Below are 16,518 nucleotides of genomic sequence, written 5' to 3'. Positions count from 1 at the left end.
AAATGTCCCGCTCGGCGCGGGCCGCGCTGTGCGCAGGGACGGGAGCGGCCGCGCTGTGAGGCAGGAGGTGCCCCGCGCAGCCCGCGCCGCGCTCCCGCCCCGCCCCGTCCCCGCACCCTGCCGCCGCCGTCGGGCGGGCACCGAGCGCCGCGCCCGCGCTCTGGCCGGGGAGCTCCGGGGTGCGAGAGCGCGCGGTCCCGGGGCGCGGCGTGGGGCGGGGGGCGGCGGGGCCTTTCCGCGCCTCGCGGCTCTTTGTGGGGACTGCGGCCCTCGGCTGTCGCTCGTGCCCGCGGGCAGCATGCGGCGGGAGAGGTGAGTCCGGCCGCGCGGGTGGGCCGGCTCTCCGTTAGTGAGGCCGGGGGACGCTCCCCGAGGGCCGGTCCTCACGCTTCTCCTTTCTTGGCAGCGACTGCGCGGAAGAGAAGGCTCCCGCCAAGGGGGAAGGGGGCGCCGAGGGGGCCGTGCGGGCCCGCAAGAGGAAAGCCGATGTGGCCACGGTGAGTGCAGGCCCGGCAGGCGGCACGGCACGGCCTGGCGGGCGGTGCGGGCCCGGCGCTCCGGCGCTGCTCCCGCGGCCTTTTGTTGAAGGTGGGGAGGTGGCCATGTGCGGCGCGGGACGCGGGCGGGGGGCTGTCACGGCGCGGGGACCGGCGGGGCTCAAGCACGGCGTGGGGCTGAGCGGTGCGCTGAACCGCAGCCCCTGCCCCTAAATTGCTGCGTTTCTTTTTGTTAGTTTCTCCAGGATCCCGACGAAGAAATGGCCAAAATTGAAATGAGTAGGAAAAAACAGTACGAAAACCAGGTAACAAATGTGGCCTTAGATCACGTTCCTTTCATCTTACTAGCCTGTTGTTGCAGGACGCTGGTATTGCAAACACAATCCCACAGATATGCAGTAACCGCATGCTGCGTGGTGGTGGCTGAGGGGGCCATCAGCCCAGGCTTTTTGCGAAGACCACAAACCACCTCGGTGGCACAGCCTGCTTTGGAGCCTTTGCAAGAGACGAAGCCTACATTGGCCTAAACCATTACGTGAATGCTGCAGTGTACCTGAATGTCCTGGGGTTGCCAGGCTGTGCCTTCATACGCACTTAGTTTTCCACACAGGCATACCGGGAGTCTTGTAGGAGTTCAGTGGTTCACTTATGTGTTGTATCCTGCAGGCCAAAGCATGCGGCCCTTTGGCACGCAAACAGAACTGAGTTTTGAGATGGATCTCTTTGTAACCCTGTCTATGCTTATGTATAACCAGAAGGGAGGAAGGATCACTTGTTCCTTTTGGTTAGCTCTGTTCATTGGCAAGCGTTTTTATTAGATGGAGGATGGAAACTTGAATTTCCAGATCAGAACTTTGAAGTTTATACTATTAGATACTACTGTGGTGGTGAAGTAGGCTTCGTGCTTCTGCAGATGAAAGGGATGATTTTTTTTTTTAAAGCCATTCATGCTGTAGGCCAAAGAACAAATGAGGCCACTTGCTGGGGTTAGCAGTGCCCAGTGCCAGTTTCCAAACAGGACACTTGGCATGACCCAACTTACAAAGTCAGAATGAAGTCCAGCAGCATCCCCTAAACTTCTTAGCGCTGTTTCTATGTTCTTCAAACTTGACGTGCTAGTGGTATTTGTATTGGATGCTTTGTTGGTATTATGGTATTGAAAGCAAGATGCCTTTGTGCATTGCGATGCTTGCTCTAAATAAAAGAGCAAAATTAGCCTCTCGGAAGTAGGTTTATTCTCCTTTTTGATTCTCTCCTGTGCATATGCACGCACATGCTCACTCACTCTGTTGCGAGGACTTCAGCCAGTTAATGCACATGCAGGGTGATACTTAAGCTGCAAAAGTCATGATCAGGGAGTACAGACTGCACTCATTTGGTACGCGAGACTATGCATAATGTCGCACATCTAACCAGAAGTGGCAGCTGGAAGTTCTAAGACTAAAGTGCTACCATAACAGATGGGCATCATTGTTTGGAATGGCCTCTGCTTGTTGCAACTGCGTACACTAGTTATCAGTCAACATATTAAGCAGGGCTCAAATGGTGAGCATTTAATGAGGGGATCTCTCCTTCCCTTCTGTTTTTCTTTTGTGCAGTGTATTAAACTAATTTCTCACTTCTGACAAGGAAGAGCTGCCTGTCCTTCACTACGGACCCCTCCTTTAGCAAAACGTTCCCTAAGAGTTAGGCCAGGGCTTCTCCTAAATGTTTATTCCACAATAATAAGGCATTGTTGGGAAAATCCTTATGACAGACCTAGTTTTGTCTTCTTTTGAGAAGACTGAAAAGCAGTTTGAAATGTATTTTGTGCACATTTATCTTCAACTTTGGAAGTAGATACAGGCTTCCAATTTTCTGGTTGTTTTTTTTTTTTCTTTTTTCTTTTTTTTTTTTTTTCTCTCCTGTGTTGCTATTAAATGCTACTTCAGGAACAATAGGTATAGCAAAATTCAGATAACTCAGGCAGGAGGCATCCAAAGCATTATTTAGGAATTTTCCAAGTTATCTTTAGGATTCTGGTGGGAATTTGACCCTTTGATTCTGTAAGCCGTAGATAAAAATGGATACCTGTGTATCAGTCTTTACACAGAAAAGGTTTTTTGTTATGACAAAGTAGCCAGATTGTTACAGATCTGTTTAAAAAAGCTAACATTTGGCTGCACAGCAGCAGCTCTTCAGTCTATGGTGTGACACAAGCTATTCTCTGATATAAATTGCCATGGGCCACTAATGAGAATATGTTTATGGTTCCAGCAGCAGTATCGCAGGCTTGTATGATAGCCAGTGAGATAGTTATTCTGTTGAGGCACAACAGTTCTAAAATGCAAGCAGCTATAAATCCTCTGCAGCCTGCACCACGTGACTTCTACATTAAACAAATTGTTTACTGACACTAGGTTATACATGAGGCAAAATATCGTAGTCACATCCCACTTTATGGCATCTTCATAGTCAATTCATTAGTTTGCTTCTGCTGAACATAAGGCCTGAGTTCTTAATTAGAATGCTGTTACCCTTTATGTGGTGGAAGGGTGGCTATATCATGAGGTTTGTGACAGCAGAATATCTCATCAATTCTGTCTTTGATTTTGGAGTACTGGCACTGCTGTAATTCTGCAAGCAATTCTCGTATTAATTCTGCCTGCTTTCTATGGACGGATGCACTTCCAAGGCTCTGCATAAAGCAAAGTTCATTTCATTTGATTAGAGTAATCCATGCAATTATGATAGAAAATGCATGTTCTCCTGAATCTAGGGTGGAGAACGGAAACTAGAAGTGGTAAGAAATCTTGGGATGGGGCTAGCTAATCTTTTCAGATGGGAAGGAGACAGAGCAAGCTTTCAGTAATCAGTTTTGATCGATTTCTCACTGGCCGTTTTTCCAGAATCTAGTCTTACTGTTGTCAAAATGTTCTATCTAACAATCTTAAAATGTCCTCTGAAGAGATTCTTTAACAAGCCTAGGTTGTTTCTGAAAGGTAAAATTAAAGAAACAAAAGAAAAATGCAACAGTGACTACAACAAAAAACTCATGCACTTAAACAAGTGAACGACATTAGCTATATCCAAGTTGAGAGTCTGACTTGTCCCTAATACTGGCAGACTCTTTAGAAAATTAAGTGTCCGAAGCTCCTATGCTGTTCAAACAGAATTGAAATGACCGAATTTTTGTTCTTATTTCTCCTCTTCATTTGATAATTCTAGAAGCTCTTTCTAGTGGAAAAGCTCTCTACTTCAACCTTTACTGCTTCCTGTGAGTGAAAATTGGCTGAAATTGTAGGGCTTAATGCTTTCTGATAGGCAAAGTAAGGCTGCAGTCTAATAGTTGAAGTCTGTCCACTTGGAAATGCTACTTCGAGGTGAGACAACCTGACTTTTCCCTCTCCTGCTTCTTTGACTTTGGTTTCCATGCTGAAAATCCAGTGACACTGCTGTTTTTAGTGCAATTCTGGGTTACTGTCATCTCCAACATTCCTGTTGGCACCTTTTACCCCTAGAAACTTTACTGGTAGCTCAGAGGGGCACAGGTATCTCAGGTCTTTGTGTGGCTGATTTTCTGAAGGCCCTGACTGCCTCAGTGACCCAAGTAGTCACTACCTGCTCAATTTGGTGGCTGACCTGTGTGCCCAAAGATGTTGCAAAGTTCCATTTCTGTGAGTGTTTGGTATGTTAGTGACTGATGACATGCTACAGAAAAATGAGGTATGAGAATGTTTGGGTTAAAAATATATTATCTCTGAACTCTAGGGTTTTCTTTGTTGGAGCTGCTTGTGTGCTTGACTGTTCTGCTGCAAGTCTTTGATCTGCTCTGTTCTGCCCTTGCAGGTGTTTCTTTTAATGAGCATTCTCATGTCCTACCTGTATGTAGTTTCCAGTTATGTGCTTTAGGGCTTGCACTGTGCCAGCCTAAAGGAAGCACTTCCTGATTGCCTCAGGCCCTCCTCACCTTAAACTGTTTCACTTTCAGTAGCAATTCAGCAATCCTTTTATCTCCTTACAGTTACAGTGTGATGTTCAGCAATTTCTTGATACTGCTTCTTGGTTTCAGCTCAGTATCTTGCCAAATCTGCTTTAAAGAATCAGGAATCTAATAATCTCATTCACTCGACCAAAATGCATATCAAAACTTTGGTGTTCCTTCACTTCAACTAATTCAGACTCCTATCTCCCTTCTTGCTTCTGAGGGCACTGCATATTCACTTCCATTCTTATCTCTAGCTAAGCTACGTGCTTCACTGTTGCTTGTGTTCTACCCCAGTTGTATTGGTGAGCTGTTATTTTTTTTTGTTTTGAGCTGTTATTATTGGTAGCTTTGCTTTCACTTCTTAAGACATCTAAGAAGGTCTTAAATCTTGATTTGTTTCCTTAGAGAAGATAGAGTGTGATGAAATCTCTCTTAAATCAATGGCTGTGTGGTGTCTACTTTGGCTGAGAAGAGTGGAACAGATCTCTTTTCTTTTAGCTACTGCTGGTGCAGTAGGCACCTTTAATTAGATCAAATGCATGGCCCTTCTGTTGGTTTGTTGATTAACTGATAAGGCATTGCTTCTCCTAATGCTGTTGGCAGCTGGACTTGCCATGCAGCTGGGAGGACAAAGTGTGACTACAGTCTAGCTTTGAGGGAGGGCAAAAATTAACTTAAAGCAAAGCTATTGTGATGATCAAACTTTCACTTGATAAGAAATCTGTCAATTCTATACTACAGATACTATTCTTTTTCCCTTCCATTCCAACCCAAATTAAATCACGGCATGGGTGCATAAGTAGCTATGCTAGATTTGCCTGTAGAACTCTGAAGGTGAAACTACCTCTCTATCTGACAGTAACACAATGTCATAGCTGCAAGAGAACTGTGGCTTTCATTTCTGAAGTCAGTGGTTTCTATTTCTGAAGCTGGAGCTAGGGAGTAGCCATTTTGCTGGAAAGTGATGTCACTTGTAGCAGTTACAGGGCAAAAGTCAGGTGTGGGAGCTTCTTTGCCTCTGGGGCAAGTTGTTCATGTGGGGCATTTTACTAACACCTAATGAGTCTTCTGTTTTGTTTTTTTTTTTTTACTGTTATTTCTTGAAGCATATTATGGTTCTTGTTAAGGATCTATGTCCCTTCAGTACTGCGGAATAGACTGATCTGCAGCAAGATGGCTGACTTTGCTCTTAAGCAGAAATGCTGAATTTTAACTTGCTTAGATATGATGTTGTGGGGCTGACTTTGTATTCTACAGTGAAATAAAATAAATAGTGTTTTCCTGGGGAACTGAGAGCTACTGGTGAGAACCTAGCGAAGGACCCTGAGATAATGAAGGGAAGGGAGCATCTGTTCTGTGAGGGTGGCTTGGAGGAGATCAGGCTCAGGGATATGTCATTAGTGCATATAAATACCTGAAGAGAGGGTACAAGAAGATGGAACTCTTCTCATGGTGCCCATTGGTAAGACAAGAGGCAGTGGGCACAAAATGAAATGCAGAAGATTCCTTCTGGATGTCAGGAAATTTCTATTGTGTGAGTGACCAGAGAGTTAGAACAGATTGTGAACAGAGAGTGAGGAATCTTCTTGGAGATTCTCAAAACTGTCTGGATGTGGTCCTCTGCTGTAAGTGGCCCTGCTTCAGCAAAAGCAGTGGGCCAGATGATTTCCACAGGTTACTTTCAGCCTCTGTGTTTACAGAGGTAATCACAGTTTGTTGTGGTTTATTTCAAGTGTGCTATTATTTACAGCTAAAATCATTACTTTTACAGCCATAGTGTAAAATCTTCTTTTTCATTTTATAGCTGTCCTGGAATAACATTAACAAAGATCCCCATGTGCTGATTCCTACTCCAGATAAAGATGATGATCCAGTTGGTGTTGATTACTCTCACTTCATACATCTGAATGTTGCTTCAACTAGATCTTCACCACTACCAATTCTGGGGTAAGTATGCTGCTGCTTTGCTACCACTTCTCTGCCTTCCTTTTGTCCTATGATTTGAAACTGAGCGTGTTCATCTTTCATCTATCTGTCTTAGCTGGGCAAACAGAGATGATGTATGGAAAAACATGATAAACAAAGAGGAGACATATGTGAGGGACAAACTATACATGCAAAGGCACCCTCTCCTGCAACCTAAAATGCGAACAATCCTTCTAGACTGGCTAATGGAGGTAAGCTGTTCTGGGTCTGGGACTACTTTAAATGTGCTTTTGTTAAAGTGCTAATAAGCGTCATGAGCACTTCTCATGGTGTTTCATAATCCATTTGGCACTGGCTACTTGTCTTCTTATTAAGTTTGTCAGTGAATGGTATCAAATATATATGTGTGTGTGTGTGTGTGTGTATATATATGTATGTTCAAATATACACACAATGGCTTGAGTTGATGGTACATGAACTGACAGTATATTCAGATATTAATTTAAATGAATAGTGTATAATAATCAGTTTGTCCCTAAAGCTCCACAGGGTAAGCTTAAGGTCACACAACAGATTAAATCTGCACAAATGATTATTCAAGTTACTGTAAGGAGTGTGTGGTGTGTTGTGAGATTCACCTAGTCTCTAACATGGAGTAATAGAATGGGTCAGGCTGGAAGGGACCATAAAGACTGTGTAGTTTCAACTCCTTGCCGTGGGCAGGGGCACCTTCCATTAGGCCAGGTTGTCCAAGACTCCATCCAGCCTGGACTTGAGTGCTCCCAAGGATGGAGCATCGACTACTTTCCTGGTTCCAGTGCCTCACCACCCTCTGTGTAAAGAATCTCTTCCCAACATCTAATCTAAATCATATGCTCTTCTAGTTTCAAGCCATTAATTATCCTTATCCTATCACTATATTTCCTGATAAAAAAAACCTCTCCATCTTTCCTGTAGGCCATCTAGGTACTTGTAGCCTGCTGCAAGTTCTCCTGGAACTTTCTTCTGTGTTATTGGCTTGTAGAATATATAGCAACTCTGCTGTCTCCATGAGAGTATTTTTGGTGTTTGAATGAGTTGATATAATCTTTGTTCTTGATTCTAAAGCAGTTGAGAATTTTCTCTTCTGAGGTGTAGAAATGATGCATGTTTGTGAATGTGAGGAGCTGATGTTCCAATATTATTAGAACGTGCTCCCATTTCATACGAGGGCTTCCACTTGGATTTGTTTTTTTTTTTTTTGAGAGGGATTTACTGTAGTGGTGGTCATCCTGTGAGTCAAAGGGAACAGTTTAGCTCCTGCTCTTAGTTAACATGTTGGTTTTCAGTATCAGTGAAGCAGAAGTCAAATATGAAATGGTATGTCTAGGTTTTACATTTTTAATAAATCTGTAGCATCTGACCATTCTTGACCATTTAAAATTGTTCTTGATCTTTGTATCTCTGTTTCTCTAGGTTTGTGAAGTCTACAAGCTTCATAGAGAAACTTTTTATTTAGCACAAGATTTCTTTGATAGATTTATGGCAACACAACAGAACGTTGTAAAAACACTATTGCAACTTATTGGGATCTCTTCTTTATTCATAGCAGCAAAGCTTGAGGTAAATATCTCTGTTTTTTTCTAAACTTAAATATATGATTGGACAAACAGTGAACTTACCGTACAGTAAATGCTTTTTGGGATGCTTTTATGGGGCTTATTAGTATAACTTGAGCAGGAGACAATAATTTTTATTTTCAAAATCCTTCCTATATTTTAGAATTGGCTAAAACTAAGGCTAGCTAACATACCAGTATCTCTATTTTAAAATAATAGTCTCTTCAATGTTAGAATAATTCAAAATGTTTTTAATTGTTGTTGCCAATTGAGCTTTTGGCTGGCTGCTCTATGCAAAGACTACTTGTTGCAATTCTACTGTTGGTGCAGTATCTACTGGATAATACAACCCAATCCATTTTTATTTACTGGCATAAATTGAGCTATTAAAATAGGGCTTCAAAACTTCTCGCTCTTTGTCTTTTAAGAGGCATATTGATGTTTGATTTGTTCCTAAGCATAAATTGTATTGCTGCTGTTGTAGTTGAACCCAGCAGGTGGTTCAGCACCACAGTCATTTCCTTACTCCCCCCCTTCCCAGTGATCTCACTGGGGGAGAGAATCAGGGGGAAAAAACGTGTAACTTGTGAGTTGAGATAACACTATTTACTAAGGTAGAGAAAATAAAAAGGCTAATAGTTATGATATATGTATATATACCTACATAACAAGTGATGGACAAGCAATTGCTGAGTGTCCAACTAACCTCCCAACCAGTGCAAGAAAGTGAGATGAACTTCCACAGAATGCCTCCTGCATGATGCCGTAGGGTATGGAATATCCCTTTGTCTGGTTGAAGTCAGCTGTCAAATTCTGTTCCCTCCCAGCTCCTGGCCCTTTGCTGAGAACGGCCTTGGCTCTGTACAACACTGCTCAGCAGCAGATATACACATCCGTGTGTTATCAACATTGTTTTTCTCCTGGAACCAAAGCATAGCATCGTACCAGACACTATGAAGAAAACAATTCTGTCCCAGCTGAAACTAAGATAGCTGTGCAATCATTAGGCTTCATTATAGAGCTCTGTTTAACACAAAGCTTACACTTGTTGAGCAGTTAGGCCAGGTTGTGTCCTCGTGTTGAAAAGCAGCTCAGTTCTGATGGTAGTGTTTGAGGGGCTCTCTGTGATCAGTTTCCAATCCATGGAATATCTATGGTTAGTTAGTATTTGTTTGCTTCTTAGAAGACCTGAGGTTATTACTCTAACAGTTTTTATAAGGTTGTAGATCCTGGTAGGTGTACAAACATCTGTGACCAGTAGAGCTGTATTCGAATACAAGAGATGGAAGATGTTTTCCATAGGCTGCATTGAAATAATCTTGATGCCATTTACTGTATGCACCTCAGGGGTGTTGTAGTCAGTCAGTGCATGTTGTACTGATCTATCAGAAGTTAAAGGAGAAGACTAAGAGCAGAAAGGCTGAAAAAGAAATCTATGTATATTAAAGGCAGAGTAGAACATAATGAGTTAGGATGGGGCGGATGGTTATTTTCCCTTCCCCCCCCCCCCTCCCCCCCCATTTTGAAATGCTGGAGTGGCACTGGGTTGTTCTGCTTCTTAATACTTGGGAGGACTAGTCATGACCTATTTGTCAAACTGAACTCATAGTCATATTTGTCAAACTGAACACTTGACCTTTCTGTCTCTCAGGAAATTTACCCACCAAAGTTGCACCAGTTTGCCTATGTTACAGATGGAGCTTGTACAGAAGATGAAATCCTTAGTATGGAATTGATCATTATGAAGGTAATATTTCAAAGTGGTCAAAGTGGAATATGTTTGGGTTTTTTTTTTTGTTTGTTTGTTTGTTTGTTTTCTTTTAAGTTGTAGCATAATCAAACTAAAAGCAAGAGCCTTGGTTAATGTGCTGGTAAGAGACAATTTTCTAATTAGAAAACAGTGTCCTCTAGGTAACAGGTGATTTAAAGCATCCATCAGTGAGCAAGTATTTAACAAAATGAATTGTTTCCTCCTATCAGGAGGAGGTGTGGGGAAAAAATTGATTTGCAAGTTCCAAAAATGCCTTGCCCAGCTTACTGTCTAGAGTAAATAAAGCTGCATGGTCTCAGTTAAGAACTCTTTATTAATACTCAAGTGCTGTGTATGTCTACTCTTTCAGGCTCTTAATTGGAACTTAAATCCACTGACAGTTGTATCATGGCTAAACATTTACATGCAAGTTGCCTATTTAAATGAGCTTTACGAGGTATTGTTGCCACAATATCCACAACAAATATTTGTACAAATAGCAGAGGTAAGACTGATTCCATCCTTCAAATACTATTTCAACTGAAAAAAATGTTTTGCAATAGACTTATTAGACATCTGTCATCTTGTAGCTCTTGGATCTCTGTGTGCTGGATATTGGCTGCTTGGAGTATACATATGGTGTACTTGCAGCTTCTGCTTTGTACCACTTCTCCTCATCTGAGTTGATGCAGAAAGTTTCAGGTACATAAGAGTGGTATTTATGGATTGCTTAATGCATTTACAAACATGAAATCTTAAGTCAGGCAGGTAAGCCTATGTCTTGTCTTCTAGGTTATGAATGGTGTGAGATAGAGGAATGTGTAAAATGGATGGTTCCATTTGCTATGGCTATAAGGGAAGTAGGAAGCTCCAAACTCAAACACTTTAGAGGTATCGCTCCTGAAGACTTGCACAATATACAGACGCACATAAACAGCTTGGATTTGCTGGTATGTATATGCACACTGAAGACAAAAACTGCCTAAAATCTCGAGTATTCGTTCTTCTTTGGCTAGAACATAAATTGAGTTCACGTGAAGCATTATCAGATTGAGACTGAGTGTATGATGATTGTAAAAGGCCTAAGATTGTTTGCTGGTTGCAAAATTACCAGGGAAAAGGCCTGACTAGTACAATGGTTAGTATAAAAAGGTGGTCATGATTTCAGCCTATTATGTCGAAGGATAGATAATTACTTTAGAAATGGGGAGCATATTTCTGCCTTTCCAGGTACTTACAGTATTGTTTATTAGGCCTTTGTATATAGGAGATGTGGGTAACATAACCTCATCTGGTGAAAAAGGAAATGAACTAATGAATGAAAAAGGAAATTAACTTATCACTAGAGAGTGATCTTGTGGGGCTGTTGTGTGACAGTGGTGGTTGACGAGAAGTTGAGCAACGATGGTTTTTAGCGTGACAAACTTGCAGAGGATCAAAATTGTGTCCATCAATTTGTACTTAAACGATGTTTTTTCATTATTATTAACTTTTACATTACCTAATTACAGTAGAAGTTAAATCTCTCGGTATTCAGTCGCTTCTTCATTTTCAGTCTTGAAGATACCATAATGCTGACAGTCAGATTCCAAAAGCTAACGTTAATTTCTTGGAGTTTATATTCAGTGGCTATTGCATACTGCATAGATATGATAGATTAGCAATCAGGAAATGAGTATTAAGTTCTGAAACCCTGAGTTACGTTATCGATCTGTTGCATGAATACACCCAAGTGAAGATTGATTTATTTTTTCTCTTTTCCTGTGCTGCCTTCAGGACAAAGCTCAAGCAAAACAAGCCATATTGGCTGAGCAAAATAGGACTTCACCTTTCCCCACTGGTGTCCTTACACCACCACAAAGCAGTAAGAAGCAGCCCGCTGGACTGAAGCCGATATGACTGTACAAACTGTTTACAGATGACTTTGCTGAAGTGCCTGTTCTGCTGGTTCTAACTCCTGCTCCATTATGGAAATGCTGCCGGTGACATTCATAAGCTTTTATGGAATTTGAAAAGGAAACCTTATCTTTTTCATGACAGAAGATTTTTTTCTATTTGAAATATTTTTATTGAACGTTAAAATATTTTATAGAAATGGATCGAGTACGCCAGCCACTTAAAAGAACACCGAAGAGTGCTCCAAATGCTGCTATTGAGGGTGATGCTTGATGTGACCAACTGTTCAGAAAAAAAGGCTTAAAGTTTGGGTTATTTACCGTGCCTGTTTGTCTTTTGAATAATCAGCAGTTATGCAGTCCCCTGTTGACAACTGGGCAAGACATGCTGTGCAAGGCCACATTTCAAAGCCTCTTTTTCAAATGGTTGGCTTACAACCTGATGCCTTTTCAAAAAAATCTTTATTGTAAATGCTGCTATGTCTCTGTGTATCCATTTTTAATAAAAATGCTGTCTAAGACAGCTGGTTTTATGTATATTCCTATTTTTCTTTTGATTATGGTCAGCTAAGGTTTTTCAGACTGTGACCAGTAGTGTAGTGTGGGAACTGGGTGCAACGAATATAGTAACTATCATCTTATTTATTTAGCACTACTAGCTTACCAATGGAAGTTCCATTTTTGGATATTAATTTGAATTTTTATGTTGATTTAGATTTTTCTTGAGTTGCACATGACGAGAGAGGGGATAATAAACATGACAAGTGTTTGGGGAATCCTTCCACAACACGTGTGCTAACGATCAGTGTGTTGGGAACTTCTTGAGTCAGTGTCTGGATCATTGTATTTAATAGCAAGAAGCAATGGGGAAAGAAGCTGCCTTTATTTTAAATGCAATGATTTAAACTTTGGGATTTTGGCATGTACTTTGACAGCAAGCAATCTGTGCAAAATTGAATTCTGGGACGGTGTGTGCCTGTAAATGTTTTATAGGAAGAATAGTCCTTGACCTCTGCAGTATCTGAGATTCATAGTAAGACCATTTCTGAAGAAAAGGGAAATAGATGCAAAAACAGTTGCTGACTTTTTTCGTGGTGTTCACTTTGAAGGACTGTTCCACAACACTGAGAGCTTTTGTGGCTATACCAGGATTCACCACGTCCTGTAGATTACTTAGATGCTACATTTGTATTTCTGGAAGCTGCTTCTCTGCTGATGGTTAATCTTTCTAAATGTAAGTTTCCACCAACACTGCTTTTAAGTTATTCTCCCTTTCCTTCCTCCCCGACCCAGTATTCTGATAAATGTTAAAGCTCTGATATAATAAATATGCCTACTGTAATTAATGGTAAGCAAATTATTTGGTGCTGCTGCCTTTTTTTTTTTTTTTTCCTCTTGCAATGAATGGTTATAAATTCTGTGTTAACAGCTGCAGATATAAGCTGAACAAGTTTGCTGGTGCCAGCTCAGAGAGGCTTTCATTTCTTGGAGTGCTGCATGTCCCATGTCTCGGCCAAGCAAACTTCATTTGCCCATTAAGCATTTGTAACAGTGGAGGAATTGTCAAGACACATTTTAATACCTGCTCTTAAATTTAGAGCCCAAAACTTGAGGAGGGGGAAAAAAGCAGAACAAACAAACAAACAAACAAAAAAGAAAAAACCCATAGAAAAATGCCTCCTGAAAGGTGTGCTCTCTGGGCTGAATTTTTGAATCTCTCACCAAACATTAGCATGGGAGTTTCTGGTACTTGATAGTGCTCAGTTGAAGTTTTTTTAAGGTATATTTAAACTGACTGGCTCTATAGACAGATTATACTTTGTTACTTCTAACTTCAAGGAATATTCTGTAAAAATATCACAGATGTGATAAATACTAACTTTCAGTTTAAGCTAAGTATTACTTTCTCGTTCACATCACTCAGCTGTGAGTGCAGGTGTCCCTCTAGTTCTCTGGGCTGTGGGACAGCTATCTGCTATAGTGACACATACCTACTTGTGTGAAGTTGTTCGTGTAACTGGCTTCTTTTTAAATCTCCTCTCTGCTTTTGATGGTAGTCCTGCCAATGTGATAACTCTTCCACTCTTCAGAGGTCAGTGTTATTTCTAAGTGGTCTGCTCTGAGTGTGGAGCTCTGCTCTGGGAGACCCAGGTACCAATCATGTGCTGGAGATGCTATACTTTCCAAGAGGACTGTAGATCTATTTTCTCTTCTCTTTCTTGCACTTTAAGGATGTCTTGTTTCTGGTTGTATTGCAATATACTTGGGTGTGCATGCGTGTCTAGCTGCTCTGTCTTTGTAGGGTGCTTCAAAAGGAAGTGAAAACAAAAGGAGGGATTTCCCCCTCTATTTTTGCCTAAGAATCCTATTCTCACAAATTCTATCTGGACCAATCTGGAGATGGATCTTCATTAGCAAGAAAGAAGCAGGCAGACCTGCTGATGGGGTAAGAGAAGAAGATTTCAGCATGTTTGCAAATTTGCAAAGAGGCTCAAGTTTGGGCAAGAGGTGAGCTAACATCAGGTAACATTTCTGCAAGCTGTCTCGAACCTGTTGCCCTGAGAGGTGGGGAGAGGGACCCACTAACATGCTGCTCCTGAAGGCAGCACAGGGCCTGGAATGGGAAACAGCAATTCAGCTGCACGTTGCTGTGCACTCTCGAGCTTGAAACTGTCTCTCCCTTTAATAGCTACAGGCCAGCATAAAGCATGCTGCAAAATAAATTGAATTCTGTGCTAACCCAGGTGGTATATGATTATCTTCTTCCTCCTGAAAGGTTTGCCATAACTATGCATCAAAGCCTCACCTTGGTCTGAAAGCTGGGGGCATTGGAGAAACTTAGAGCGAGAGAAAGGAATCCAGAGCTGATTATTGCTGCTGCCCTTGAATGTTTGCAGTGGCTGTGATTGTGTTGAAGGAAGCAGCCCTAAATTAGTGAGGGGAGATTGTAATTGTGAAGCTGGGCTTAGGGAACGGGTTAGCAGAAAGGTTGAAAATGCGTGGGTCAGCAAAGTGGTTTTGCCAGGTGCTAAGATGGTGAAAGTGCTGCAGTTATCTAATAGTAGTTTGTAGACTACAATGCTGCTCAGACATCCCCTTCCTGTCCCATCAAAAAATAAAATTAGGTCTTCTATTAAAATAGAATTAGGTCTTACTGTTAAAGTACAAAAACTGTGTCAAGTTTTGAATTGTCTTCTACTGACACAACTAATATTTAATCAAACATTTAATTAAGACTGCAGAATATTGCGATACTGTGTAATCTGCCTCCTTTCAGTCTCTTGAAATAATCAGTTCAAGCCAAGCACAAATGAATAACTTGGTACATGAAGCTTTTCATTTCTGTTTATGGTGCGTTTGAAATTGGAAAAAGCAATAACGTATTGTTTGTAGGCTGAGTGGAGCTGGGGTTTTCAAGTCTGCAGACTGGCACGTTTGAGGGCATGTGAATCAAATGGCTGTCAAGGAAGGAAGGAGAGCTTCCTGATCCCAGAGGGCTGTGGTTCTAAAACTGCTGGCAATTCTGAGAAGCAGACTGGGTATTGGAATTGGGTGTTTATGTGGAAACTGCTTTCGCTTCAGTGAGCAGGATATGCTCTTATGTTACAAGTATGGTAAGAAGGCAGGTGTATTTTTAATGAAGTACTGACTGCTTTGTGAAGTTTCAGCAGGGTTCCCCTCAGTGTCCCTTTGGGGTCATGTGTCAGATAGACCTGTGCCTCCTCTTCCCAGAGGTTTCAGTTCTTAATTATCTTTGATACGGAAACAAGGATTTAGTTTCTTAAATTTTCATGAGCATGGGAAAGAGGAGGAGCTAGTGGATTTATGATGATGTTCGTAACTGTGGTGAGGAAACACTGCGTTAAATCTAAATGCCTTTATTTATTTAAATTTAATGCCTTGCAGAGCTTCAGTTGGTCTCCACTTTGTTTAAAAAGCAATTATTCAGCCACATATTAATGGGCTCAAGCTATAAAAGCAAAATCAAACAACGACGTGTTTATTTACAAAGAGTATATTAAAAAATTCTGTGAAACTGAAATTATCCTGGTTTTAATCACAAACTTAACGGTTTTCCAGAGGGAGGAAAACAACAGGGCTGGTCATTTTTTGGGAAGTGCTGCAGCTGGAGCACCCACTGCAGCTGTGATTATCCCAGTGCTGAAAGCGCAACCTGGGATGTCATATTCATCTCCACTGTTCCAGTGATGGCAGGAGAACTGTGAACAAAGATTTCCAATGTAACTTGCACACAGCTGGGCTTTCAGAGTGGCTGTGCAGATTGATGACGTTGGGATGAAGAATGCATTTGTGGTGGGAGAGTGAAGCTGCACCAATTGCACCAGCCAGCGGCACAGCTCGTGGCTTTGGTTTTAAACCTGGATGGAAGAGATCTCAGGTAGAACTGAAAGTGGCTCAGTTGGAAGACAGGCACTCTACATCGGCAGGAAGAACATAATAAAGCTGTGTAGGAACGTTTGGTTTTCTTGCCACAAGGGACAGCTGCGGTTTGCCAGGTTATCATGTTCAGACTCCAGTTACACGAGCTCACCTACTGCACGCCCTGCGTGTAGCCTGAATAAATGGTGTGAGCGCTTTTGGATTGAATCCCAGAGTAACACCATCAGACAGAAAGGTGCAATACAGTGTTTCATTTTGCAATTCCATGCAAGGTATTTTGCATTTGTGAAGTGGGTAGCCTACCACAATGCAGCCTGGGGCTTCTGCAGCATGGGGCCACAGCCCCATTTTTCTGTATGCCCACGGCTTGTTGACTGTGATAAGTTTAAAGCTGACTACTTTTATTCACCCCAACATTCCTTGTCCAAGTACCTACAGCCATCAAGGTGATACCTAATCTTACAGCTCACAGTGAGGCTTGGTT

At 41.8% G+C, this 16,518-nt stretch overlaps 1 protein-coding gene across 1 annotated transcript; it reads left to right on the top strand.

The window, feature by feature from the left end:
* Positions 1 to 262: 262 nt before the first annotated feature.
* Positions 263 to 12,170, top strand: CCNE1 (cyclin E1). Its single transcript, XM_042877052.1, has 11 exons — positions 263 to 312; positions 407 to 497; positions 734 to 802; positions 6,269 to 6,411; positions 6,506 to 6,641; positions 7,846 to 7,992; positions 9,640 to 9,735; positions 10,109 to 10,243; positions 10,329 to 10,440; positions 10,531 to 10,688; positions 11,515 to 12,170. Exons 1-11 carry the CDS (start codon positions 299 to 301, stop codon positions 11,635 to 11,637), a joined length of 1,224 nt encoding a protein of 407 aa, XP_042732986.1. The 5' UTR covers positions 263 to 298; the 3' UTR covers positions 11,638 to 12,170.
* Positions 12,171 to 16,518: the final 4,348 nt, after the last annotated feature.

This window comes from Lagopus leucura, unplaced genomic scaffold (genome assembly GCF_019238085.1).
Source record: "Lagopus leucura isolate 7727_CA_CO unplaced genomic scaffold, USGS_WTPT01 Super-Scaffold_100017, whole genome shotgun sequence".
NCBI classification, from domain to species: Eukaryota; Metazoa; Chordata; class Aves; order Galliformes; family Phasianidae; genus Lagopus; species Lagopus leucura.
Note: the sequence above shows the minus strand (reverse complement) of the source record. Positions and strands in the feature narration are given on the sequence as shown.

Coding starts and splice junctions, on each gene's coding strand:
- CCNE1 (XM_042877052.1), top strand. Junction 7,993..9,639: donor TCATAGCAGCAAAGCTTGAG/GTAAATATCTCT, acceptor TCTGTCTCTCAG/GAAATTTACCCACCAAAGTT. Junction 9,736..10,108: donor TGGAATTGATCATTATGAAG/GTAATATTTCAA, acceptor CTACTCTTTCAG/GCTCTTAATTGGAACTTAAA.